The sequence below is a fragment of the Hyla sarda genome, chromosome 2 (assembly GCF_029499605.1).
Source record: "Hyla sarda isolate aHylSar1 chromosome 2, aHylSar1.hap1, whole genome shotgun sequence".
Classification (NCBI taxonomy): Eukaryota; Metazoa; Chordata; class Amphibia; order Anura; family Hylidae; genus Hyla; species Hyla sarda.
In genome coordinates this window covers 391968181-391994703 of record NC_079190.1, presented here as the reverse complement: position 1 = coordinate 391994703, position 26523 = coordinate 391968181, and the positions used below count along the sequence as shown (strand labels likewise).

Genomic DNA, 26523 nt, shown 5'->3' with positions numbered 1-26523 from the left:
TGTCCGTTTTTCACAAAAAAAAAAACATATTTGGTATTGCCGCGTGCGTAAATGTCCGAAATATCAAAATATGTTATTGATCCCGTACGGTGAATGGCGTAAACACAAAAAAAAAAAAAAATTGCTACTCTTTTGTCACGTAATATTAAAAAATAAAAAAAGAATTAATTATAAGGTTATTATATGCAAATGGGGTATGAATTAAAAGTACAGATAACAGCCCTCATGAGGCCGCTTATACGAAAAAAAATAAAAAAAGTTATAGGTCATCAAAATAGAGGGATTTTAAAACGCACTAATTTTGTTAAAAAGTTTGAGATTTTGTTAAAGCAGTACAATAATAGAAAAGTATGAAATCATGGGTATCATTTTATTCGTATTAACCCACAAAATAAATAAAATATGTCATTTGTACCGTAAATTGTACAGCGTGAGAGCGAAACCTTCCAAAATTGGCAAAATTGCAGTTTTCTTTTCAATTTCCCCGCACAAATAGTATTTTTTTCATTTCGCCATACATTTTATGGTAAAGTGAATGATGTCATTGCAAAGGACAACTGGTTGCGCAAAAAATAAGCCCTCATACTAGTCTGTGGATGAAAATATAAAAAAGAGTTATGATTTTTAGAAGGCGAGGAGGAAAAAACGCAAAAATAAAATTGTCTGAGTCCTTAAGGCCCAAATGGGCTGAGTCCTTAAGGGGTTAAAGGGGTGGAAAACTTTTTTTTTTTATATATCAACTGGTGCCAGAAGGTTAAACAGATTTGTAAATTACTTCTATTAATAAATCGTAATCCTTCCAGTACTTATTAGCTGTTGAATACTACAGAGGAAATGGTTTTCTTTTTGGAACACAGAGCTCTCTGCTGACATCATGACCACAGTGCTCTCTGCTGACATCTCTGTCCATTTTAGGAACTGTCGAGAGCAGCATATGTTTTCTATGGGGATTTTCTCCTACTCTTGGACAGTTCTTAAAATGGACAGAGGTGTCAGCAGGGAGCACTGTGGTCATCATGTCAGCAGAGAGCTCTGTGTTCCAAAACGAAAATAATTTTCTCTGTAGTATTCAGCGGCTAATAAGTACTGGAAGGATTAAGATTTTTTAATAGAAGTAATTAACAAATCTGTTTAACTTTCTGGCACCGGTTGATTAAAAAAAAAAAAAAAAGTTTTCCACCAGAGTACCCCTTTAAGGGTTTAAAGCTCCATATTTGCTGTTGTTTAGCATAATAGAGAACACAAAGGGTAATGTCTGTTGTCAGATGCCAGACAGTAAGAGACTAGATCCATTATTAAGGGCTAGTTTGGATCATGATTTATATAGGTTTGCTTCAGTGTGGAATACAAAAGTACATCCAAGTGGTCGTGTGTGAAATATCTATGGGTATCTATGGGTTTGTGCGTTTTGTAAGTAAACAAAAACCGATAGGGTTATTACAAGTGTTTCACAATTAGACACGTGCCGGCCAAACCTGCTGTTTTCATTGAGACCGGCCAACCACCTAATGTGTATGGGAGCCACCGATCTCGACAAGGGATCTAGCAGCGGCTTACCTTTTGATGGGTCCCATCAGATTCTGTGTATGGGCAGCTGGGCACCATGTGATGCTTTATTTTCCCTGGTAAGCAACACAAGGCATCTGCCTCTTCGGTTACTGGGTCTAAACCACATAAGGGTGCATTCACACCACGTTTTTGCAATACAGTTCCCGTATCAGGTTTTTCATGAAAAACTGATTCCTCAAAACCGGACTAAACTGTATCAAAACGTGTGTACAAATTTTAACCCGTATACAGTTTGAAAAATTATGTCCGGTTGTATCCGTTTAAGAAAACAATGGATATGTTTTTAACTTTTCACTCCATTATGAATAAAGTTTCACTTGCTTGATTGAAATTCTAAGAAAAAAAAAACTGTGCAAAGTCAAAAACGGTATGGTGCAAACCGTATGGAACCGTACGCAAATACAGCTCTGTACGGTTCCCATTGACTCCCATGTTAAAAACCGTATACAGTTTAATACGGTTTTTCACCCGGACCAAAAACCGTGGTAGGCTACGGATTTGGGTACGGGGGAAAATAAACTGACAAAACCGTACAAGACGCAAAACGGATGCAACTGGATGCATCCTTTGGCATCCGGTTTTCAATGGAGAGTCAATGCATACGGTTTTCAATGGAGAGTCAATGCGTACGGTTTTCAATGGAGAGTCAATGCGTACGGTTTTCAATGGAGAGTCAATGCGTACGGTTTTCAATGGAGAGTCAATGCGTACGGTTTTCAATGGAGAGTCAATGCGTACGGTTTTCAATGGAGAGCCAATGCATACGGTTTTCAATGGAGAGTCAATGCGTACGGTTTTCAATGGAGAGTCAATGCGTACGGTTTTCAATGGAGAGTCAATGCATATGGTTTTCAATGGAGAGTCAATGCATACGGTTTTCAATGGAGAGTCAATGCGTACGGTTTTCAATGGAGAGTCAATGCATATGGTTTTCAATGGAGAGTCAATGCATACGGTTCCCATTGAAAATGTATACGGGAACTGTATTGCAAAAACGTGGTGTGAATGCAGCCTGACTATTATTTCAAGCCTAGTTCTGAAATGTATCCAGATAAACACAACCGGACAAATTCCACAATAAAGTATCCAACAATCAATGACTAGAAGGTATTTGGCAGATTTAAGGCAAATCCAGACATTAATATACACACACATACCATACAATAATAAGAGGTTAAAATGACATTTTGGAATAATTTACAATATTTGCAACAAGCACAACTCATTCCAGTTAGGAGTAAAATAAAAATAGTAAACACGTCTCGCCACAAGGTTCACGTTCCGGACAGGTGGTGTTAGGAGGTCTTCCACACTCTGTTCAGAACTTTTACTACTTCTTCATAGATGACGAAGACAATGGCAACATCTAGACATACTCTGCCCAAACGCGGCACAGTGCCCTTATAGAACCTAAGAAAGAAAGAATATTGCGTAAACTTCTATTAATTCTACATATACCATACAACAGTTACACAGAGTTAGAAATGGCACCGAAAATACAGCTTGCATCGGCATGATGGAATTTTTTTATTTTTTATTGAAGGGGTAGTCCACTGCCCCAGCGTTCAGAACATTTTGTTCCGAAAGCTGGGTGCGGACCCCCCCTTGTGACGTCACGCCACACACCCTCAATGCAAGTCTATGGGAGGGGGCGTACGCCCCCTCCCATAGACTTGCATTGAGGGGGCGTGGCCGTGACATCACAACCCTGCAGCCCACACCCAGCGTTCGGAACTAAATGTTCCGAATGCTGGGGCAGTGGAGTACCCCTTTAAAAAGGAGTTTGCAGATGAGGGACACTCATTTCCTTATTCCTGAGAATAGGGGTCCTGCACCTTCCCCGGTTGAATAAAGTGGCAGTCAGACATGGATGCTGCCATTCCATTAAAGGGGTAGTCCAATGGTGAAAAACTTATCCCCTATCATAAGGATAGGGGATAAGTTTGAGATTGCGGGAGGCCCGACCGCTGGGGCCCCCTGCGATCTCTCTGTACGGGGGCCAGGCTCTCCGGCCAGATAGCGGGTGTCAACCTCCGCACGAGGCGGCGGCCCGACACGCCCCCTCAATACATCTCTATGGCAGAGCCGGAGATTGCCGAAGACAGCGCTTCGGCTCTGCCATAGAGTTGTATTGAGGGGGCGTGTCGGCCGCCGCTTCGTGCGGAGGTCGACCCGCCCCCTTCCCGCGGGCTGTCGGGGCTCCGTACAGGAGATCGCAGGGGGCCCCAGCGGTCGGACCCCCCGCAATCTCAAACTTATCCCCTATCCTTAGGATAGGGGATAAGTTGTTCACCACTGGGTTCACCACTGGACTACTCCTTTAAACACTACAGGCCAGATAAAGAAAACTGGCGCCATTTAAAGGGGTTATCCAGGAAAAAACTTTTTTTTTCTTTTATATATATCAACTGTCTCCAGAAAGTTAAACAGATTTGTAAATTACTTCTATTTAAAAAATCTTAATCCTTTCAGTACTTATGAGCTTCTGAAGTTGAGTTGTTCTTTTCTGTCTAAGTGCTCTCTGATGACACGTGTCTCAGGAACCACCCAGTTTGGAAGAGGTTTGCTATGGGGATTTTCTTCTAAACTGGGCGGTTCCCGAGATACGTGTCATCAGAGAGCACTTAGACAGAAAAGAACAACTCAACTTCAGAAGCTCATAAGTACTGAAAGGATTAAGATTTATTTAACTAGAAGTAATTTACAAATCTGTTTAACTTTCTGGAGCCAGTTGATATATGTATAAAAAAAACGTTTTTTTCCTGGATAACCCCTTTAACTCATCCAGCAGGGGTTGATGGGGGTCCCAGTAATGTGACCACCGATCTGACACTACTGCAGATAGGTGAATAGTATCTTTTGTGGGTAAACCCCTTTAAATCAAATCATTTGTTAAGAGCTTTATGGCAACAACGTGTCAACCACCATGGACGATAAAACTAGATGTCAGTGTATTGTGAATGAATGATCATAGGATAACATGTGGGTCACTCCATCATCGCAGATGTAGTATTGGGGGGTTACCAATTAATCATCTCTCCTGATTCCACATGGTTATTTGAGAGCAATTCTGAACTTAATATATTGGCGTTTGTTGTCGCTTCCATGTTTGCTGGACTGAGTGTCATTCTTTAGCAGCTCATTGATCAGTAGAGGTCAGTAGTAGTAGTAGTAGTAGTAGCGCCCATATTGATGAAGCAGGACAATGTCAGAGGGTAGGGCATAACTAGAAATTGGTGAGGCCTTTGGAAAATGGCAGTGTAATGTGCTTAAAGGGGTACTTCGCCCCTTGGCATCTTATCGTCTATCCAAAGGAGAGGGGATAAGATGTCTGATCGTGGGGATCCAGCGGCCGGGACCCCCCCCCCCCCCCACGATCTATCCTGCGGCACCGTGATGTGGCGCTGAGGTCATGGCCACAGCCCCCTGGTGACGGCCTCCACGCTCCCTCCCATATGCTTGCATTGAGGGGGCAACCGGCTTTCTAAACGAATGCCAGGTGCTGCAGGGAGATCGTGGGGGGTCCCATCGGCAGGACCCCTGCAATCAGACATTTTATCCCCTATCCTTTGGACAGGAGATAAGATGTCTAAGGGCGGAGTACCCCTTTAATGGTCAGATCCCCCTCCCTTCTCCAGAAGCATACCCCTTAGTGATGCCAGAAGCACTGTGTAGGATCCACACATAATCCCTGCCCCACCACCATCTTGCTGTTCTCTGATATCACTAATAGAAAAGTGCCATGAAGCAGCACATCTGAGACAGAGATGCCACAAGCTCCACCACCTGTGATCCCCACACTATGGGGTCCGGTTGCAACTGCAATCTTTGTGACCCCTGTAGTTACGCCACTCTTGACAAGTAAAGGATATAAGGAGGATTATATAGTCATATACTTGCAGATAATAGAAGGAAATAAATGGGTATTTGGTTGCAGCTCTAACATGGTAAACACTCACTGTCTAAGAGACAGGGATGAACAGTGAGAAGTCTGGTCTCTAAGCATTTATGGCCATTGGCCATTTACTTACTACTTCAGCCAAAGACCCCATGGGTTAGGTTAACAAACTGCATTACAGAAGAGTTCCCCATCTTCGCTCCTGTGTGAGAACAGAGGGGACCGAGCAGTGGTACCACAACCCTTCTGGAAATTTTGGGCATATCTAGAGGAATTCCCCTTTATAAAACAGTAACTGAGTAAAAGCTGTGCAGCTTCACAAGGCCCCCGTCCTAATGGCTAGGCATGGCATGCCACTGATATAATGTGATAGGACCTGGGACTGGATATTAGAGATAGGCAGGTGAAATTTGGAGAATTAAGTTGCAATTTTTGTGTTTTTACTTTACGTTATGTATCTGATATAATGAATGTATGTACCAGGCAAATGAAATCTACTGTATAGTACAGATAGGATTACATGAAGGTAATGAGAAAATGTGATATATATGCATTAACCATGAAGAAAGGATGAACATTGGTAACTTACGCCAAGGGTCCCTCATTGCGAAGTATCTGGCTCGCACAGTCTAAAGTGTTTTTGTATTTGTGAGCTTCCAAACCCTGGTAACAAGAACATATACATCACATAACACATTACATAGGAAATGACAAAATACATTGTCAACACCATCAAAATAGTAACCGAAGGATTACGTTCTGTTCATATTGGTGGTGTTAGATCTCTGTCAGGGGGTTCCTATTCCCCATTATGAACTTACTCCATGGTGCTAATTTGAACTTCAATTGAGTCCTCAATGTATAGTATACAGGTTCATACAGCTGGATCTACAGTATTCAGCCCTGATATAAAGTGATGCAGGAGTGTTTGAAGCAGTTTGCAATTCTGTGCAGTAAAGCTTCATGGGTCTGATCTATTATTTAACCTAAAGATAACTGTACCAAAAAATACAAATTCTGCACTTAGTAATATCTGACATGTAAGACTGGGTATTTGGATTCAAAATAAATAAATACATAACTAAAGCTTGCTTAATGTGTAAGGAAAAGTTCTGCAATCTTCTAATATACTAATAAACAATATATATGTTCTTTACAGTGGTTATCCAAGTGGTTATCCAAGAAAAAAACCTTACTTTCCTATCTTTCTGTGGTCTTTCATGCTTACTTCTGCTTCTACTGCAAACTGTCTGCTCTGTTTCATTAGCCCTGTCGGGTCAGGACACTCTAGCTGGAAATTCAGCCAACTTTCTCTCCCTCCCACTGCACCTTCTTGAGTTTAACTATGACTCCTCCCAGAGCTGGCTGAATTCCTGGCTAGAGTATCCTGACTAGAGTTGAGCAGACTTGCGGCTCGGCCGTTGATGACTTTAGTCTGCATAAATTAGTTCAGCTTTCCAAGTGCTCCGGTTGCCTGGAAAAGTTGTACACAGTCCTAGGAGACCTAAGACTGTCATCCCAGACATTTTCAGGCAACCAGAGCACTTGGAAAGCTGTACTAATTTACAGAGACTAAAGACATCAACGGCCGAGCCACAAGGTTTGCTTTGAACCAATTTACTGTAAGTTCGCACAACTGTGTTCCTGACAAGACAGAAAGGACATGCGGAAAGCATGAAAGACCAAGAAAGCTAGTAAAATAGGTTTCATCTTGGAACACCCCCTTTAATTTCTCTGAAGACAAACACATGCTTAGAGAGATTTAATGGAAAACAAAGAAACTGTTCAATAATAATAAAATTTTGTCAAGTATCTAAACAGTTCTGCATGGATAACAAACACATTGGGAAGAATTAACTAAGACCAGCGTTTCCCATGCAGGTCTACAGTATAGTCCCACTGGCTTTGAATTCTGCAGATCCATTAACCCCATAAGTACCTGGGGTTTTTCCGTTTTTTCCTCCTAACCTTTAAAAAACCATAACTCCTTCAATTTTGCAGCTAAAAATCCATATGATTGCTTATTTTTTGCGCCACCAATTCTACTTTGTAATTATGTCAGTCCTTTTACCCCAAAATTTACGGTAAAACGGAAAAAAAAATCATTGTGAGACAAAATTGGAAAAAAAAATGCCATTTTGTAATTTTTGGGGCTTCCGTTTCTATGCAGTACATTTTTCGGTAAAAATTACACCTTCTCTTTATTCTGTAGGTCCATACAATTAAAATGATACCCTACTTATAAATTTTCCTGCATGTAGTTATGATTTTTTCCAGAAGTACGACAAAATCAAACTTATATATGTTTAAAATTGTCATCTTCTGACCCCTATAACTTTTTTATTTTTCCGCGTATGGGGCGGTATGAGGGCTCATTTTTTGATCTGACGTTTTTAGCGGTACCATTGTTGTATTAATCGGATTTATTGACCAAAAATACACTATTTTGGACTTTGGCCGTGCGGTTTAATTAATTATATATTTTTATAATTCGGACATTTCCGCACGCGGCGATACCACATATGTTTATTTTTATTTTTTATTTACACAGTTTTGTTTTTTTTTTTAAATGGGAAAAGGGGGGTGATTCAAACTTTTATTAGGGAAGGGGTTAAATGATCTTTATTCTTTTTTTTTCCCCCCTTTTTTTTTGCAATTGTTATAGCTCCCATAGGGGCTATATCACTGCACACACTGATCTTTTACATTGTTCAATGGTTTCTCATAGGAAACCAGTGATTGATGATTCTGCCGCTTGACTGCTCATGCCTGGATCTAAGGCACTGAGCAGTCATTCGGCGATCGGACAGCGAGGAGGCAGGTAGGGACCCTCCTGCTGTCCTGTAAGCTGTTCGGGATGCTGTGATTTCGCCGCGGACACCCCGAACAGCCCCCTGAGCTAACTGGCATGGTTTTACTTTCACTTTGAACGCTGCGTCTAAAGGGTTAAAGGGTACCTTTCATCAAAAAACTTTTGATATAGTATAGATTAATGTATGCAGAATAACTTTCCAATAGCATGTTATTAAAAAATATGCTTCTTTCTATTTCATTTTCCACTTTTAAAAAATGACCACTAGGGGTCTTCCCACCAGTCCTTTTTTTATAGATTTCAGACTCATACAGGAGTCCTAAATCTCAGACTGCATCCGGAAAACAGACAAACTCACCACTGCTCACTGACAGGGGCATAGCACTGATCAGTGTTATCGGCTATCTTCTGCTCTGGTCTGCTCGATTTCAGACCAGAGCAGAAGATGCCGGGAAGGCGGCGGAGGCAGGTGAGGGGACCTCCGTCCGCCATTTTAGCTGATCTGATCCCCGCGGGCAATCAGATCAGCATAAAATGTAGCCTAGCTGCCGCAGATGCAGTGATCTGTATTGATCACGGCATCTGAGGGGTTATTACCGGCAAGTCCCTGGCTGCTATCAGCAGCCGGGACCTGCCGCACATGACACGATCGTCGATCCGATGCTCGCAGTCATGTACAGGAAGTAAATGTACATCCTGGTGCGTGAAGTACCGCTGCACCAGGACGTACATTTACGTCCATGGTCGTTAAGGGGTTAAGGTCAAAATGGGCTGCATCCTTAAGGGGTTAAGAGGCATTCACCACGGCTGCTGCCAGTGTGGTGCATTTAGAAATTTATGAGAGCTCCTAGTTAGTTAGTGTAGATTTCCACTATAGTTCACACTAGTTACTGGCATAAACTATAGCAAATCTGCTGGGCCATGGAAGTACCGCCCCCTTTTAAACTAAGCCCCGTCCATGTTTCTACAACGTATCAGGGGCAATGAAAACCCATCAAAAAGTCACAATTTTATTGCGCAAATTAGATCTGTACACATTTTTTTTTACTTTTGTAAGCCAAAACCTGGCATAGCCTTATGATAATTTCCCCCCATTACCTGCATCCTGGTCTTGATGACATCTAGAGGTGTATTACCAAAGACACTAGCAGCCCCAGCAATGGCACCAAATACTCCTGTGACAACAGGATGAATCGGTCTTTGGGAATCATCACCTAAAAACAGAGAGTGGTTATATAAAATAATAGACAAAACATGGACATTCTTATTTAAAAAAAAAAAAAAAAAAAAGCTAGTAAATCCATTGGACATCCTGCGGCTATCATTTTATCAATATGAGACATTATCAAGACCATGATACCTCTTAAAGTCAGTAAGAAATAGTGATCATCCAAGAGGGCATCTTTGTTATTTTATTATATTAATGGAACAACTCATCAACAAGTGGGGGGTGATAAAGGCTCCTTCAACAAAATTTGAAGCTTTTTTTATAAAGTTGTCCACATATTTGATGCACAGCATTTGTAACTGCCGATTAGAAGCGGAGTTCAGTCTTTTAGTTTACATTGAAATCTGCAGCTGAAAATCCTGAGCATCAAATCTGCGTAGGTGTGAACGTACACTTAGACATATTTTTTGAGGCTTTGGGGTTGTTCAGCATTCTGCCTAAAAGGGATGCCAACATCTACTGCGGCGTACTAGTAATGACCACATTCACTTTAATAAGTAGTCAACGAGGGCTATTTGGGCCATATCCTGCACGTATGTGTTTGCAGGACTCAAAGGCATGGTCTGCTGCCATATGTGGGATATGGCCCAAATGTGGTCACTAGTTGACTACATTTGGGTCATAAAAGCAAAAGGAGCCGCTGCCCCTATATGTACGCATCTCTTTTGACATGATAACAACATATACCCTGAAAATAAGGGGAAAATGAGATGTGAACAGCCCCTAATAAAGAGAAAACAAACATCTCTTTGCCTTTTTACACCTCATCTGGATGCATTGAAGACAATATAAACATGGGCAAGTGATTCTATGAGGAAATGGCAGACACATAACCAGGCTACCTGAATAAATATCCGTGGACTATATATTTATGATCTTAATTTCTATGTCCATTAAAATAGACACCAGACAGTGGCGGCTACATAGACATGAACTTTTAGACCGTTTAGGAAATGGTATATACAGTATATAAAAGACTTTTTGGCTATAAGTAATATTCTCTAACTATTTTTTGCTTGGTGATAAGGTGTGGGCCACTTGGCCTCCAACGCAATAATCCTCCATGACGGCGCTCTCCTATCATCAGATCCGCCACTACCAGATGCAACTGTTATTTTCCACCCAATATTTTACACCAGGAGTTTCCTGTTCTCATCTAAATTCTATAAACTGCCAAGTCTCCACTAATATTTGGATATGTGGTTTATTTTTACATTGTATACAATATTTATATCAATTTTACATTGATAATTAGAAAAGGGAGTCACCATGATACTACTCACCTAAGTACCAGTTTCGAAGTGAGGTCATGACATAGAACCGGATTGCTTGGTTGGAGCCCTGCTTTAAAATAGTGGGGGTCAGTCCTTGATATGTCCCACGTAGACCTGCATGGTTATAAAGATACATAAACAATAATATTTAGGATCAGTGTGTATTCTAGAATACAGGTTACATAGGGAAATTCCACTGAAAACATTGGGATAATTTGCACTTTCATGGTAAATTTAACTATACAATATATTCTGGAAGGGGGTCAATTAATGCTTTTAGTGTTATCTATTCATTCAAGTGCCAAGAACTTAAACCCACCTTGCTCTCTGATAATTTCCCGCACTCCATGAAAAAAGCCCCGATACCGGGGTGTAGAGGAGGCCTGGTCATGGATGAACTTTACCTGTCAATGTCAAGAAAGAAAAATAAAGCTCAATAATGATGATTTTATTACAAGACCGGAGGCTTCACATTATGCAATTCTTTCTTTACTTAAATTAATAGCAGTAAACAAAGAGTTAATAGGCACTTAAAGAAAAAAGTTGAAACATGCAATAGTCCAATGTATAATGCACAATGGTACGGTCCAATTAGATATAACAGTCACTCAGGCAAAACCATTCCTTTTTCTTTAAAGTGGTTGTGCACTGCCCTAATTTTCGGAGCTCCGCTCACAGCGTGCGGAGGTTCATTACTCCGAACGCTGTGTGCGGGCTTCCATGTTCGCTGCTGCCGGCCATGACGTCACGCCCGGCCCCTCGCCCGCCCCCTCGTGATGTCTCGCCCGCCCCCTCGTGACGTCACGCCCGCCCCCTCTACCAAAGTCTATGGGAAGGGGGCGTGACAGTGGCCGCGCCCCCTTCCCATAGACTTTCGTTGAGGGGGCGGGCGAGACGTCACGAGGGGGCGGGCGAGACGTCACAAGGGGGCGGGCGTGACGTCACGCCCGGCAGCTGCGAACACGGAAGCCTGCACACAGCGTTCGGAGTAATGAACCTCCGGACGCTGTGAGCGGAGCTCCGAAAATTAGGGCAGCGCACAACCCCTTTAATGCTGGGCACTAACTAAGATAAGTACTGTTATTGTTTTGTTATATACAGCTATACAGAGATATTATACTAGAACACTTTTCTTCACATATTCCCTTCATATATATATATATTTTTTTCCCATTTGTATTCCCTTTGTTCATATATACAGTTGAGGGATATATCTTTATAACTGCAGCGCGAGCCTCTCTGTATATTCACCTCACTGAAGTTCCCGCCCCCTTTCTAATGTACTGCGGACATTTAAACATCAGCTGTTCGCGCTCTTACTATTCTCCTCAGATGCGTCACTGAACCTGTCAGCCGGCCGTGTTCTCCACAGCTCCGCTCCGCCTCACCACACAGCTCTTTTGCCATCATAAATCTTCTCCTCATGCCTTCAGTCACCGCTGCTGTGCCCTGCTACAGTATTTCATTCTTCTGCTGCGCTCTTACAGTTGCAATGTCTTCTAGTCTATTCATTACCTTAATTTATGTATTGTCTTCTAACTTTTAACTATTTACTTGCCACATATATTTTTCCTGTCAGATTATATTAATTAATTATTAATTATTATTTAAAAAAATTAATTCATGATTAGTTTATAATTAATTGTAGTTATATTTTTTGAGAATTAATAATAATGAAATAAATTTCATAGATATTATTTACATATATACATTTTCATTTATTTATTACACATAAATTTTCCTATACTATTTTCATATATACAAATTTTATTATGGCTAATGAAGAAACCACCAAGATGACAGATCCTCAGTCATATGAAATTGTTGAAGAGGGTCTTCTCCAATCAATGGTTCACCAGTCTGTCAGCAAATCTGTTCAGACAGCGGTTCGGTCCGCTATGTCATCCATACAAGATACTATCACCAAATCTATAGTCCAGGCTATGTCTCAGGCTAATCCGCATAAGTCTCCCATTAAAGGTCCATCTACACCATCTGACCTATTTTGTTCAGCTGAAGATTCAACCTCTCATATGGCGGAAGGTCTGAAGCGGGAAAAATCATCCCATAAAAGACGCTTCAACATTACCGATCCTCCTACTTTAAAACATCACAAAAAATCCAAGCATATGGAGGATCAGGTCTCTCATGCAGCTTTTTCTAAAAGCACCATTCCTAGTATGTCCAACATCCCCAGAGGAGAAAACCAAAAAGAGGGCATTTAAGGCACCTTTAATAAGGAAGCCTAGTCAACACCTTACCTCCCCACCATTATCCTCTGCAGAGTCTGATTACTATTATGATTCCGATCATGACTCTTCATATGAAGAATTATCAGATGATGAGGTTGAACTGCTACATGGGGAATCTTCGCATTCTGTTATTTTAGACAGCGCAGGAACCCCTTACTTTGACCCGGGTAGCATCAACCACACAAGATCAGGTGAGTGGGTTCCACACCCTTAAGTGGCCAAATTTTTGAGCCCATGGATCAAAAAGCCTCTGGATAAAGCAACCAGGAGCAAGATGAAATCTGAATACCATAGACCTACGCTATCTCAGTAATTGACTGACACACCTGACCTTGACCCAGCTTTAGTAAAGTTTCTAGCTAAATCTGGAAAAAATAAACTAAAAAAGGGCGTAGATAGGTCCTTTCGATCAATACAAGACACTTTTCTAGACCTTTTAGGTCCCCTAACAAGGATCCTGGATCTAACGGAGGAAGCTACCCTTTCAGGGGCGCCAGTAGACCTTAATATTCTCAAAAGTCTCGGCACCGAGGGCTATATGCCTCTTTGGCAACGCCAACGCATGGAACGTAAAAGGTCTATCTTAATGAAGCTGGACCCGCAGCTTGTTCATTTAGCATCAAATGTCTCTCCTTCGTTAACAGAAGGATTTCTCTTTGGTGATTCATTTATCAAGGAGATAAATAAATATGTAGGGCTTTTCTCCTCCCTAGATAAAGCCCAAACTTCCCTGAAGAAGGTTTTTCATAGTCGTGTTTTTCCAGGGCTGGGAAACGTAGGGGAAGGTTTCCCAGCCGACAATCTCATGACTCTCAAACCTACAAAGCCCCTCCTCCTACTTCCAGACAATTATGATCCTCTCTACCCACCACCTCCTATCAACCAACCCCCTTCTTCCCCACAAGAGGATGTCCATGGAAAGCCAGAGGACAGAGGTTATCCTAGATCAAGACCCTCTGCAGGTAAGCAATGTTCTTCAGTTTTCTTCTCAAATTCCACTAGGGGGAAAGATCGCACATTTTATCCACGTTTGGGCTACGATCACTTCAGATTCATGGATTCTGAACACAGTGACGGGGTACCAAATAGAATTTCTATCTCCTCCAATACAAAACACAAAGTCCTCATCCAATTAGTTTTTCTCAAACAGATCGAGGTCTCATTCAAAAATAAATCACGGAACTCTGTTCCAAAGGCGCGATCATACAAGTCCCATTAAATTCACCAGGTTTTCTGATGAAAAAGAAAGACGGTGGTCACAGACCACTTATAAATTTGAGAAACCTCAACAATTTTATACTCCACCGCCATTTCAAAATGGAAGGTATTCACTTACTGAAAGATCTGTTGTTACAAGATGATTAGCTGGCCAAGACAGTCCTAAAAGACGCCAGATCTCACGGTGCCTATGCACCCCATATCAAAACCTTACCTCCAATTTTTATGGAAGGATCATAAATGGCAGTTTACCAGCCTACCATTCGGCCTATCGTCGGCCCCATGGTGTTTTACAAAACTACTAAAACCAGTAGTAGCAATATTGAGGACTCAAGGAGTACGTCTCATTTATCTAGACGACATCCTCATTATGGCTCAGTCCTACCAACTAATTCAACTCCATATTCATTGGACTCTAACCTAGGGTTTTTGATCAATTACAAAAAAAATAATCGACCCTAACACCTTCAAAGGAACTAGAATTTTTAGGCTTTCTGGTCAACACTCAGTCAGCCATTTTAAGTATACCTCCCAAGAAATTGAGGTTAATTCGGAAGGAGATACGTTCTGTTCTGAACAAACAATTGATATCTCTTCAGACGATTTGCCGTATAGTGGGCCTACTCTCAGCTTCCATTCAGGCCATTTTTTTCAGCTCCTCTCCACTACAGAGCCCTTCAGCGTCTGAAAGCACAACACCTCAGAAACAGATTAACCTACTCAGACGGGATCTCCCTTACACCGGAAACCAAAGAAGAACTATTATGGTGGTTACACTATATTCAGGAGTGGAATGGAAAAACAATTTTTCATGCCGTTCCAGATCTCATAATAGAATCAGATGCCAGTCGTCTTGGTTGGGGTGCTCATTGTGGTCCACTTTCCACAGGTGGGAAATGGTCCACAGAAGAGTCCTCTCTCCATATCAACTGCCTGGAGCTCTTGGCAGGATCTTTTGCTCTGAAGAGTTTGCAAAGGACAGATCTCATTGTTGCATCCTCCTTCGCATGGACAATATTTCCGTGGTTCAATATGTGAATCGGTTAGGAGGTACCAAATCGGAAATGTTGGCCAACATAGCCAAGAACTTTTGGCATTTCTGCTTGGACAGGAACATTGTTCTAAAAGCAGAATATTTACCAGGACTCTCCAACTCAGTAGCAGACTGGAACTCTAGTTTCCTAACAGATTCCAGCGACTTGAGACTAGATCCTTTTGACTTTCTCTCAAATCAATCACCTTTGGGGTCCTCTTCGATTAGATCTTTTTGCCTCATGGCTCAACCGTCAGCTTCCTCTATACTTCAGCTGGCATCCTGATCCGGAGTCTCAAGGAGTGGATGCTGTCCTACAATTTTGGCCTACAGGACCACTTTATGCATTTCCCCCATTCGCATTGATTCCGAGAGTTTTACTCCTTACCAAGTTCCAGAAATCAACCATAGTACTGATAACCCCATTATAGCCAACTCAGACTTGGTTTTCTCAAGCTCTAGAGAGGTCTATAGACTTCCCACGTATTCTCCCACTTCATCATTCCCTTCTTCTAGATCCTTCAGGGAATCCTCATCCTCATCCTCTCATAACGTCAGGTCTTCTATCTCTGATAGTGTGGCACATATCGGGCCAATAGAATTTAATATCCAAATTTCACAATCAGCTAGAGATATACTTACAGACGCATGGGCCCCAGGTACCAGATCTGCTTACAGATCAGCACGATTGATGCACACAACGGACTCTGGATCCCGTACAAGCATCTATAGCTCATGTTTTCAACTTTTTATCTGAATCCTTTGATAAAGGAAAAGCTTATCGTACCATCAATGTATACCGTTCCGCCATATCCTTTTACCATGCTCCAATTCAAGCATTACCAGCAGGCAAACATCCTATGATTTGCAAAATAATGAAAGGTATAAAATTTAGAAGACCTCCTTTACCCAAGTACCATTCTACTTGGGATGTAACTTTGGTACTCAATTTAATTAAGTCTTGGGGAGAAAACGATCATCTTCCTCTAAAACTACTCTCTTTTAAACTTACCATGTTACTATGCCTTATTTCTCTTAAAGAGTATCAGATGTTCGAGCCTTGGACATTTCTCAGAGACAATTTACACCTCAAGGAGTCATATTCCAAATTCACAGATGCACCAAAACGACTATTCGATCAGTCTTTTATCCAGCTTACCCTCATCAGGAAAATCTTTGTGTTGTTCGTTGTCTAAAAACATACAAACTTATAACTCAACCTCTTAGAAATGATTCCTCCTCTCAACTTCTCATTTCTTTTTGTAAACCTCACCTTCCGGTTTCTTCTCCCACTTTAGCAAGATGGATAAAACAGACCATCTCTTTAGCCGGCATAGATACATCTATTTTTGGTGCTCCCTCAACTAGAAGCGCCATGTCCACCAAAGTTAGTCTACAAGGAGGGTCTTTGGCTGATATCCTTAAAACGGCCAATTGGTCCTCTGAGTCAAATTTTAAGACATTTTATTTTAGACCCGATCCACATGTTTCCATGACCTTATTTTAGTAAATGTTATGTTATTACTCTAAAGTATAAGCTTTGAACTTGCATAATGTGAAGCCTCCGGTCTTGTAATAAAATTGGGGATTTTCCTACCTTTAGTGACGGAAAATATAGATTATATTAAAGACAGGAGGCGAACATTATCCCACCCTTATTTACCCATCCCTTTCACTGTTTTCTGTTTCATTTTAGTTTAATTGGATAACAACTTTATTAGTCAGGATCTTCCTCACTTCCTACTGGAGCTTAGATCAACTCTTCACCTGCTTACCAGCATAAAGTTTTCTTCTCTCATATATGTTTGAAAGACATGATTCTTCAATCAACTAATTAGTTACTGTTATTTCCATTAATTACTTTTTTCTTCAGTTTTTCCTTTATGGATATTACAGAAAAGAAAGAGGAATGGTTTTGCTGTTATATCTAATTGGACCATACCATTGTGCATTATACATTGGACTATTGCATGTTTCAACTTTTTTTTTTTAAGTGCCTATTAACTCTTTGTTTACTGCTATTAATTTAAGTAAAGAAAGAATTGCATAATGTTCGCCTCCTGTCTTTAATAAAATCTATATTTTCCGTCACTAAAGGTAGGAAAATCCCCAATTTATGTTGATCCTAGTTTCAAGGAAATGCATGTCATCTGTAATTTTAGAAAATAGGTCCATTGGATACACTGCATAGTTCCTACCGTTCTCCTGAAACCTTATACCTGCATTTATTAATCTGCAGCATGTTATTTGAGCTGTGGAGCAGTTGTGGATTTTTGCTATGGATTTGACCTTTTGAAATGCATGGCAAATCTACACCAAAAGCCACTTGTAAGTAAGGTAGTTTTTTGCCCCAAATCTATTCTGGACAAAATCAGTGACAGAAAAAGCCTGCATCATGTAAAAGAAGGAGAGTTTACATTACTATGTGGATGGTTTCTACATCACTATTCTGATCAGATTCTATCCACCTGTGTAAAAATCCAGGCATACAAAGGAAGCATAGACGTGACTATTTTGTGCATCCAGCAGCGAGATCCAGCAGGGGAAATTTGGTATCCTTGAAGGATCCATGACGTACCCCATTCAATATAATAACCCTCATGGAGTCAGCTGTTCGGTTCGTTTTCAGATACGGTCAGGAAAGGAGTTAACCAGAGTCACTAGCTCTCAGGGATTTCAATAAGAAAACCCTGATGGAAAGCAAACAAAATGGAGGCAAAGATGACACTTTTTTGGCTTCAATCAAGTGATTGGGGCCTATGGCTTAATTTGCCTTAAAGGGGTACTCCGCCACTACACATCTTATCCCCTATACAAATGATAGGGGATAAGATGTCTGATCACGGGGGTCATGCTGCTGGGGACCCCCACAATCTCGGCTGCGGCACCCCAGTCATCCGGTGCACGGAGCAAACTTTGCTCCGTGCTGGATGAATGGCAATGCGGGTCAGAGGCTCGTGATGTCTCAGCCCCACCCAGCTTGTGACCTCACGGCCACGTCCCCTCAATGCAAGTCTTGCATTGAGGGGGCATGGCCGTGACATCTCAAGCTTCCGGCACTGCACCCGATGCTCTGAACGAACACCGGGTGCAACAGGGAGATCACAGGGATCACAAGCGGTGGGACCCTTGTGATCAGACATCTTATTCTCTATCTTTTGGATAGGGGATAAGATGTCTAGGGGCGGAGTACCCCTTTAAAGGTCGGGAGATGCTGCATGTATTGGGATATTTTCCAAAACATACAGAAAACAGAAATCTTGTTCACATGAGTGACAATAGGGAGAGGAATAGTAAAGTGCATACACACAGGTGGTTGAATGGCTAGAGCCACATAACTCCAAAGTATTATGGTAATATGGTTCCTGCCTCCAGATACAGTACTTAGAGTAGCTCTAGAAAGAAAACTACTAAACTATAAATGCACATTAAGAATAGGAATGTTCACAGGACATGCAAAGTGTTACTATTTGGGTGCAAAAACACATACCTTTATTGTCTCCATTGGACATACAATCAGAATAGCCTCTGAAACACCAGCACCCAGACCACACAGAAAACTGGACTTTCCATCCAACTTTCCTGAGGAACTCCTTGCAAAGTTACTGAGGAACTCAAATGTGCCAAATCTGAAATGAAAACATCATGGATAAAGCACTGCATTACAACCCATGTAAAGGATCTCACAAAAATGTAGAAATAACCCCTGATCATCCGGGGTAGCCCCGTATAAGCACATATTTCCCCTGTAGCATTAATAGCAATTCTTGAATTGCATGGAGGCATGGGGTTTGCCACAGTGGCTCTCACTTTTGGCAGAACAGTAACCTTAGCCAAGGACCCCCATAACATCCATATGGCACACAGTGACAACCTCTTTGAGATGTGCCCATTGATAGAATTTTATACCTTTTTCCCCTGACCCCTTACCTCACTGCAGACTTAGGGATGGATCCATAAAGCAATGAGCTAAGACCTCGATATAAACCTCTGACTCCATGATCCTGTACAGTCAGTGTGACACAGTGCCCTGTGGTAAGAAATAAGAGGTCACAAAGACGCTGTATATGTTCTCCATAGCAGAGGCATAAAATGGTTCTCTCATGTGACACATTTAAAGGGGTATTCCGGGTTTATACATCTTATCCCCTATCCAAAGGATAGGGGATAAGATGTATGATCTCAGGGGTCCCACCGGTGGGGACCCCCACAATCTCGGTGAAGCCCCCAGCACCCTGTGCCGGACGCTGCCTCCTTATCTCTTACATACAATGTACCACCTTTCCCAATGAGAAGAAAGTAAGGAAATCCCCAATTGCTCAGATTGGTATAATCTTGGCAGTGGGTGAAGGGCTCGGGCTGGCTGTAAGCCAAGCCTTCTGCTCCCTCTTTCCATCAGAGGTTATTCTGCCGGTCACCATAGACATGAGACTTGTCAGGCTACAAATCTCATTAAGATGATTTCAGTGGAAATTCTCCCAGTTTTAATGGCTCTTGAATATAAAAGATAAGATTTGATCTAAAGTGCTGATTCTCACTGTTTTCCTCCCTGGATTAACCTTCTCAGCATGGCACCAGCTGCGCTTTACGTGTAAAAGACAGAATTAAGATCTGAAGGTGTAAGGGACTGAAGGAGCCACCAACAAAAAGACAGAATGGTTCCACATAAGCAGTTCTGACGTTCGGTGAGACGGATCGAGGGCACAGCTGGACTCTTTCCCTTGTTTGTGCAGTGAAGCATGGTGAAGCAGGGGTGAGGAATGAAGCAGCCGTACTAGGAGACAGCTCAGCTGATGTATTAGAAGAGATCTGTGTCTTCTGCCGGATAATGCAATATGCATAGAACTAAGTGCTCTTAACATTTTTGGATTTTACCTGGTGATATCCATCCAGATATTGAGTGCTGTTTTAAATTGCTATAGGTATATAGTTTTAGTAAGAAGTGTTTTTTGTGGACTCAATTTTTTATTTATATACATATAACTATGTGGACAATTTCCGGAGGTTTCCAAAACTGGAGACACAGCTCCCAAATAGAACGCAGGAGCTGCAGGGAGATTGCGGGGGGTCCCAGCGGCGGGCCCCCCGCGATCAGACATCTTATCCCCTATCCTTTGGATAGGGAATAAAATGTTTTTGCCCGGAATACCCCTTTAACTCATGGATCATTGATACATACATGCTCATACAGTTTGATATATGGAAATTATATATTGAGCGCTACACTTAATTGTACAATACTGTGCAAAACCTTCAGACAGGTGCAGAAAAAATGTGGCACAGTAAGACACATCCCATAAAGGATGCATCTGATTGGCTCCAAATGTATTCTGCAGCAGGACATAAAAAAGAAAAAGGAGTCCTGGAAGTGAGTATGTGGCCCCTGAAGAGCCCTGATCTCAACATCATAGAGCCTGTCTGGGATAACATGAAGACACAGAAGGATCTGAGCAAGCCTACTGGGTGATTCTTCAATATGTTGTAAACAATCTCCCTAAAGAGTTCCTTTAAAAACTGTATAAGTGTACCTAGAAGAACTGATGTTGTTTAGAAGGCAAAGGGTGGATGCCCCAAATATTCATTTGATTTAGAGTTCTCCTTTTTTACATACATGTTTTAAACTATGTTCAGTACTGTATGTGTGTTTGTATGTATAGCCATAGAAGCCTATATGCAAAAGTCTTGGGATAACTGTATGCCCAGAGTAACCTATGAGTAAAAGTCAATGTATATCTTAATGTCCATAGTAGCATATATGTAAGAGTATAGGGATAGCAGTATGTCCAAAGTAACCTATGTGTAAGAGTCTAGGGATATCTATATGCCCATAGTTACAGATGAGTAAGTCTGGGGATATACACTCATGGGCGTAAATGTTGGCACCCCTGAAATTTTTCAAGAAAATTAAGTATTTCTCACGGAAAAGGATTGCAGTAACACATGTTTTGCTATACACATGTTTATTCCTGTAGTGTGTATTGGAACTAAACCAAAAAAGGGAGGACACAATGTCACATCAAACTCCAAAAATGGGCTGGACAAAAATATTGGCACCCTTAACTTAATATTTGGTTACACACCCTTTGGAAAAAATAACTGAAATCAGTCACTTCCTATAACCATCAATAACCTTCTTACACCTCTCAGCCGGAATGTTGGACCACTCTTCCTTTGCAAAGTGCTCCAGGTCTCTCTTATTGGAAGGGCACCTTTTCCCAACAGCAATTTTAAGATGTCTCCACGGGTGTTCAATGGGATTTAGATCTGGCCTTCAGAGCTCTCCAGCTCTTTGTTGCCATCCATTTCTGGGTGCTTTTTGACGTATGTTTGGGGTCATTGTCCTGCTGGATGACCCAAGATCTTTGACACAAACCCAGCTTTCTGACACTGGGCTGTACAGTGCGACCCAAAATCCATTGGTAATCCTCAGATTTCATGATGCCTTGCACACATTCAAGGCACCCAGTGCCAGAGGCAGCAAAATAACCCCAAAACATCATTGAGCCTCCACCATATTCCACTGTAGATACTGTGTTCTTTTCTTTGTAGGCCTCATTCCATTTTCGGTAAACAGTATAATGATGTGCTTTACCAAAAAGCTCTATCTTGGTCTCATCTGTCCACAACACGTTTTCCCAGAAGGATTTTGGCTTACTCAAGTTCATTTTGGCAAAATGTAGTCTTGCTTTTTTATGTCTCTGTGTCAGCAGTGGGGTCCTCCTGGGTCTCCTGCCATAGCGTTTCATTTAATTTAATAGTCGATGGATAGTTTGCGCTGACACTGATGCTTCCTGAGCCTGCAGGACAGCTTGAATATCTTTGGAACTTGTTTGGGGCTGCTTATCCACCATCTGGACTATCCTGTGTTGACACCTTTCATCAATATTTCTCTCCTGTCCACGCCCAGGGAGATTAGCTGCAGTGCCATGGGTTGCAAACTTCTTGATAATGTTGCGCACTGTGGACAAAAGCAAATCTAGATCTCTGGAGATGGACTTGTAACCTTGAGATTGTTGATATTTTTTCCACAATTTTGGTTCTCAAGTCCTCAGACAGTTCTCTTCTCCTCTTTCTGTTGTCCATGCTTAATGTGGCACACACAGACACACAATGCAAATACTAAGTGAACTTCTCTCCTTTTTATCTGCTTTCAGGTGTGATTTTTATATTGCCCACACCTGTTACTTGCAATAGGTGAGTTTAAAGGAGCATCACATGCTTGAAACAATCTTATTTATCCACAATTTTGAAAGGGTGCCAATAATTTATTCCAGCCCATTTTTGGAGTTCGGTGTGACATTATGTCCAATTTGCTTTTTTCCTCCTTTTTTGGTTTAGTTCCAATACACACAAAGGGAATAAACATGTGTATAGCAAAACATGTGTTCCTGCAATCCTTTTCTGTGAGAAATACTTCATTTTCTAGAAAAAATTCAGGGGTGCCAACATTTACGGCCATGACTGTAAGTATGTCCATAATATACTATATGTATGAATATAGGGATACTGGTACACCCATAACAGCCTTCATATTCGAAGCTGGGGATATCTGTATAACGATAGTAGCCTATATGTAAGAATATTTGTATGCCCATAGTAGCCTACATGTATTAAACTAGGGATATCTAAAGGCCCACAATAACCTATATGTAAAAGCCTAGGGAAATCTGTATGCCCATAGTAGCCTATGTGTAAGAATCTAGGGATATATGTATGCCCATAATAGCCTATATGTAACAGTCTAGGGATATCTGTATACCCTTAGTAGCCCCCCTTTGTAGCCTACATGTATTAAACTAGGGATATTTGAATGCTAATATTATCCTATATGTAAGAGTATAGGGATATCTGTATGCCCATAGTAGTCTACATGAATAAAGCCTGGGATATCTTTAGGACTGTAGTAGCCTATACATAAGAGTCTAGAAGTATCTGCATGCCTATAGTAGCCTACATGCAAGAGTCTAGAGATATTTCTATGCCCATAGTATCTTACAGGTAAGTCATATACAATGAAGATGGGGATATAGTTTTGCCCTTATCTCTAGCCTTATTATATAAGGATAGGCTGCTATCTGAATTATTAATACTAGACAACTGTATGCTATTAATTTTGTAAAACGGAGGTAGCAAAGCAATAAAAATGTATTGCATATTAGAAGAAAGAAGAAACGGGAGCAACTCACTCGAGACCCAAGAGGTTTCAACAAGGTATATACTTTATTCCATAAAATGCCGGTGCATATGTAGACCACGGGAGGCAGGTGTTACAGTGGGGGAGCAGCAGACAGCGGCGGGCCACGGTCCGTATCGTGCTATCAAAGCGGTGGGCCACGGTCCGTATCGTGCTATCAAAGCGGTGGGCCACGGTCCGTATCGTGCTATCAAAGCGGTGGGCCACAGTCCATATCGTGCTATCAAAGCGGTGGACCACGGTCCGTATCGTGCTATCAAAGCGGTGGGCCACGGTCCGTATCGTGCTATCAAAGCGGTGGGCCACGGTCCGTATCGTGCTATCAAAGCGGTGGGCCACGGTCCGTATCGTGCTATCAAAGCGGAGGGCCACGGTCCGTATCGTGCTATCAAAGCGGAGGGCCACGGTCCGTATCGTGCTATCAAAGCGGCGGGCCACGGTCCGTATCGTGCTATCAAAGCGGCGGGCCACGGTCCGTATCGTGCTATCAAAGCACTTCGTCAGGCCCTAAGGGGCCTGACGAAGTGCTTTGATAGCACGATACGGACCATGGCCCGCCGCTGTCTGCTGCTCCCCCACTGTAACACCTGCCTCCCGTGGTCTACATATGTACCGGCACTTTATGGAATAAAGTATATACCTTGTTGAAACCGCTTGGGTCTCGGGTGAGTTGCTCCCGTTTCTTCTTTCTTCTAATATGCATTTTACGGACTATATCGCATTGTGTGAGCACCACCCATAGCAGGCACATTATCTCCTAGCGCAGTCTTGTTATAAGATGTTGTGACATCCATCTACCTGTACATACTAGTGCCAGGCTCCACGCTTCTTGTTGAATGGAATAAAAATTTATTATTTTTGTTTGTACATATACATTCAGAACAACCAAAATTCATAATAATTGGAACAGATCCTTACCTATTCCTCGATACCGTGGAGGATTGGCCCGCTCATCCAGCTGAAGCTGGGTCTTGACGTATTCTGTAGGGAAGGTGATACAGATTTCTATGCCCCCTGCAATTCCACCTGACAGACATAAATCACACTATGAATCAGTGACACCACAAGATAACATGATACATAGATAGGGAAAGGGACAAATCCTGTTCTAACACCACATACATATACAACAGGTTCATGAGGACAGGGCTCAATTAAAGGGGCAATCTGGTGCCAGAAAGTTAAACAGATTTGTATTTACTTCTATTAAAAAATCTTTATGCTTCAAGTACTTTTTAGCAGCTGTATGCTACAAAGGAAAATCTTTTCTTTTTGAATTTCTTTTTTTGTGTTGTTCACAGTGCTCTCTGCTGACACCTGATGCCCCCATCAGGAACTGTCCAGAGCAGGAGTTCCTGACACGGACAGAGGTGTCAGCAGAGAGCACTGTGGACAAGACAAAAAAGAAATTCAAAAAGCAAAGAATTTCCTCTGTAGCACACAGCAGCTAATAAGTACTGGAAGGATAAAGATTTTTTAATAAAAGTAATTTACAAATCTGTTTAAATTTCTGGCGCCAGTTCATTTAAAGAAAAAATAAAGTTTTCCACCGGAGTACCCCTTTAAAATGAATATAGAAATAGGATGTAATAAATTATTACAACATAATCATTACAAAACACTAAGTTCAGCATGTTTTATTAACATCTTTAGTAGATAAAAAGGACATGCTTGAGCTATATACATAAGGGGGAATTACCACCCTAAATATTTATGGCTTATTAAGGCATACTCCGCCCCTAGACATCTGTGGCACCCCAGACATCCGGTGCATGGTGCGAACTGACTGGATGTCTGGCGATGCGGGGCCGAGGCTCGTGACGTTATGGCCACGCCCTGCTTGTGAAGTCACGGCCATGCCCCCTCAATGCAAGTCTATGGGAGGGGGCGTGACAGCCATCCCGCCCCCTCCCATAGACTTGCATTGAGGTAGCATGGAAGTGATGTCACGAGCCTCCGGCGCTGCACCCGACACTCTAAACAAATGCCGGGTGCAGCAAGGATTTCAAAAAGGTTCAGGAGGGAAGTGTTTTTAGTGTCAAATTAACTCCAGAACAAGAGGGCACACTATCTAAAGGTTAGATGGGGAAAATCTAAATGTAATGTTAGAAAATATTATTATTTTACTGAAAGAGTAGTGGATGCTTGGAACAAACTTCCAGCAGATGTGGTTAGTAAATCTACATGTAAGCATGCCTGGGATAAACATATATATACACATATACATCTATCTGAAGATGAAAATAAAAAGGAAATAATCAGGGCAGGCTAGATTGACCATATATTTTTTGCTGACAATCTTCCACGTTCCTCTGACTCAAAAAATGTGGATGCTATGTCATTGTGAAAAACTTTTTATATTTTGTAGTACTACTGATTAGATGACCTTTTTAAATAAACAGTTATTTAAAAAAAAATGTCAATTTGACTAAAAAAAATAAAAAATAAAATCGAAAATTAAAATAGCCGCCACTAGGGGTCATCTATCTTTATGCAGACAGACTACTCTGTATTTTGCAGCATACTGGATACCGGCCGTAAAGTGTGTTGGTATCCAGTATAGGAGATCACCATTGCACCACTACAGCCTTCAGCTGTTCCTAAACTACAACTCCCATGATGGGAGTTGTAGTTTTGCAACAGCTAGGGATACAATCTTTGTAAAACTCTGTTTTAGCACCGTGCATTCTCCAGCTCTTGCAAAACAGACAAAGGACGTGTGGGCATGCTGGGAGTTGTAGTTTTGCAACAGCTAAAGGCAACACTGCTCTAACACCGTGCTTTATAAACACTGCAGCTCCAGCTGTTGCAATACAACTCCCAGCATGCTTGAACAACCAAAGCTTTCTCTGACTCCTGAATGACAAAGAATCTGATCAGACATTCAGGAGTCTGTGAAAGCTAAATGACACCCAGTGACAGCTATGTTGATTGGCATCCAGCTTTACTAGGATCAGATAGAAAATGTATGCATAAAAACTACTGTGCAGAGATTTGCAGACTGCCAGGCTGCTCCCAGACTCAGAACAGATGAGTCATCATAGT

General features: G+C 41.6%; 1 protein-coding gene across 2 annotated transcripts in view; it reads right to left on the bottom strand.

Annotated features, from left to right (window-relative positions):
• Window positions 1-1134: 1134 nt before the first annotated feature.
• The window catches only part of LOC130356743 (tricarboxylate transport protein, mitochondrial-like), a 51996-nt gene continuing 26607 nt past the window's right edge, over window positions 1135-26523 (bottom strand). Inside the window, exons 2-9 of one of the 2 annotated variants that reach the window (XM_056558657.1) lie at window positions 24397-24504; window positions 19215-19314; window positions 18775-18913; window positions 11101-11185; window positions 10791-10895; window positions 9378-9493; window positions 6057-6130; window positions 1135-2979 (exon numbers count right to left, since the gene is read on the bottom strand). In XM_056558657.1, coding sequence (XP_056414632.1) covers window positions 2865-2979; window positions 6057-6130; window positions 9378-9493; window positions 10791-10895; window positions 11101-11185; window positions 18775-18913; window positions 19215-19314; window positions 24397-24504 — 842 coding nt within the window. In that variant the 3' untranslated portion in view covers window positions 1135-2864. The remainder of the gene's footprint in view (window positions 2980-6056; window positions 6131-9377; window positions 9494-10790; window positions 10896-11100; window positions 11186-18774; window positions 18914-19214; window positions 19315-24396; window positions 24505-26523) is intronic. The other variant, XM_056558656.1, reaches the window with a different exon arrangement.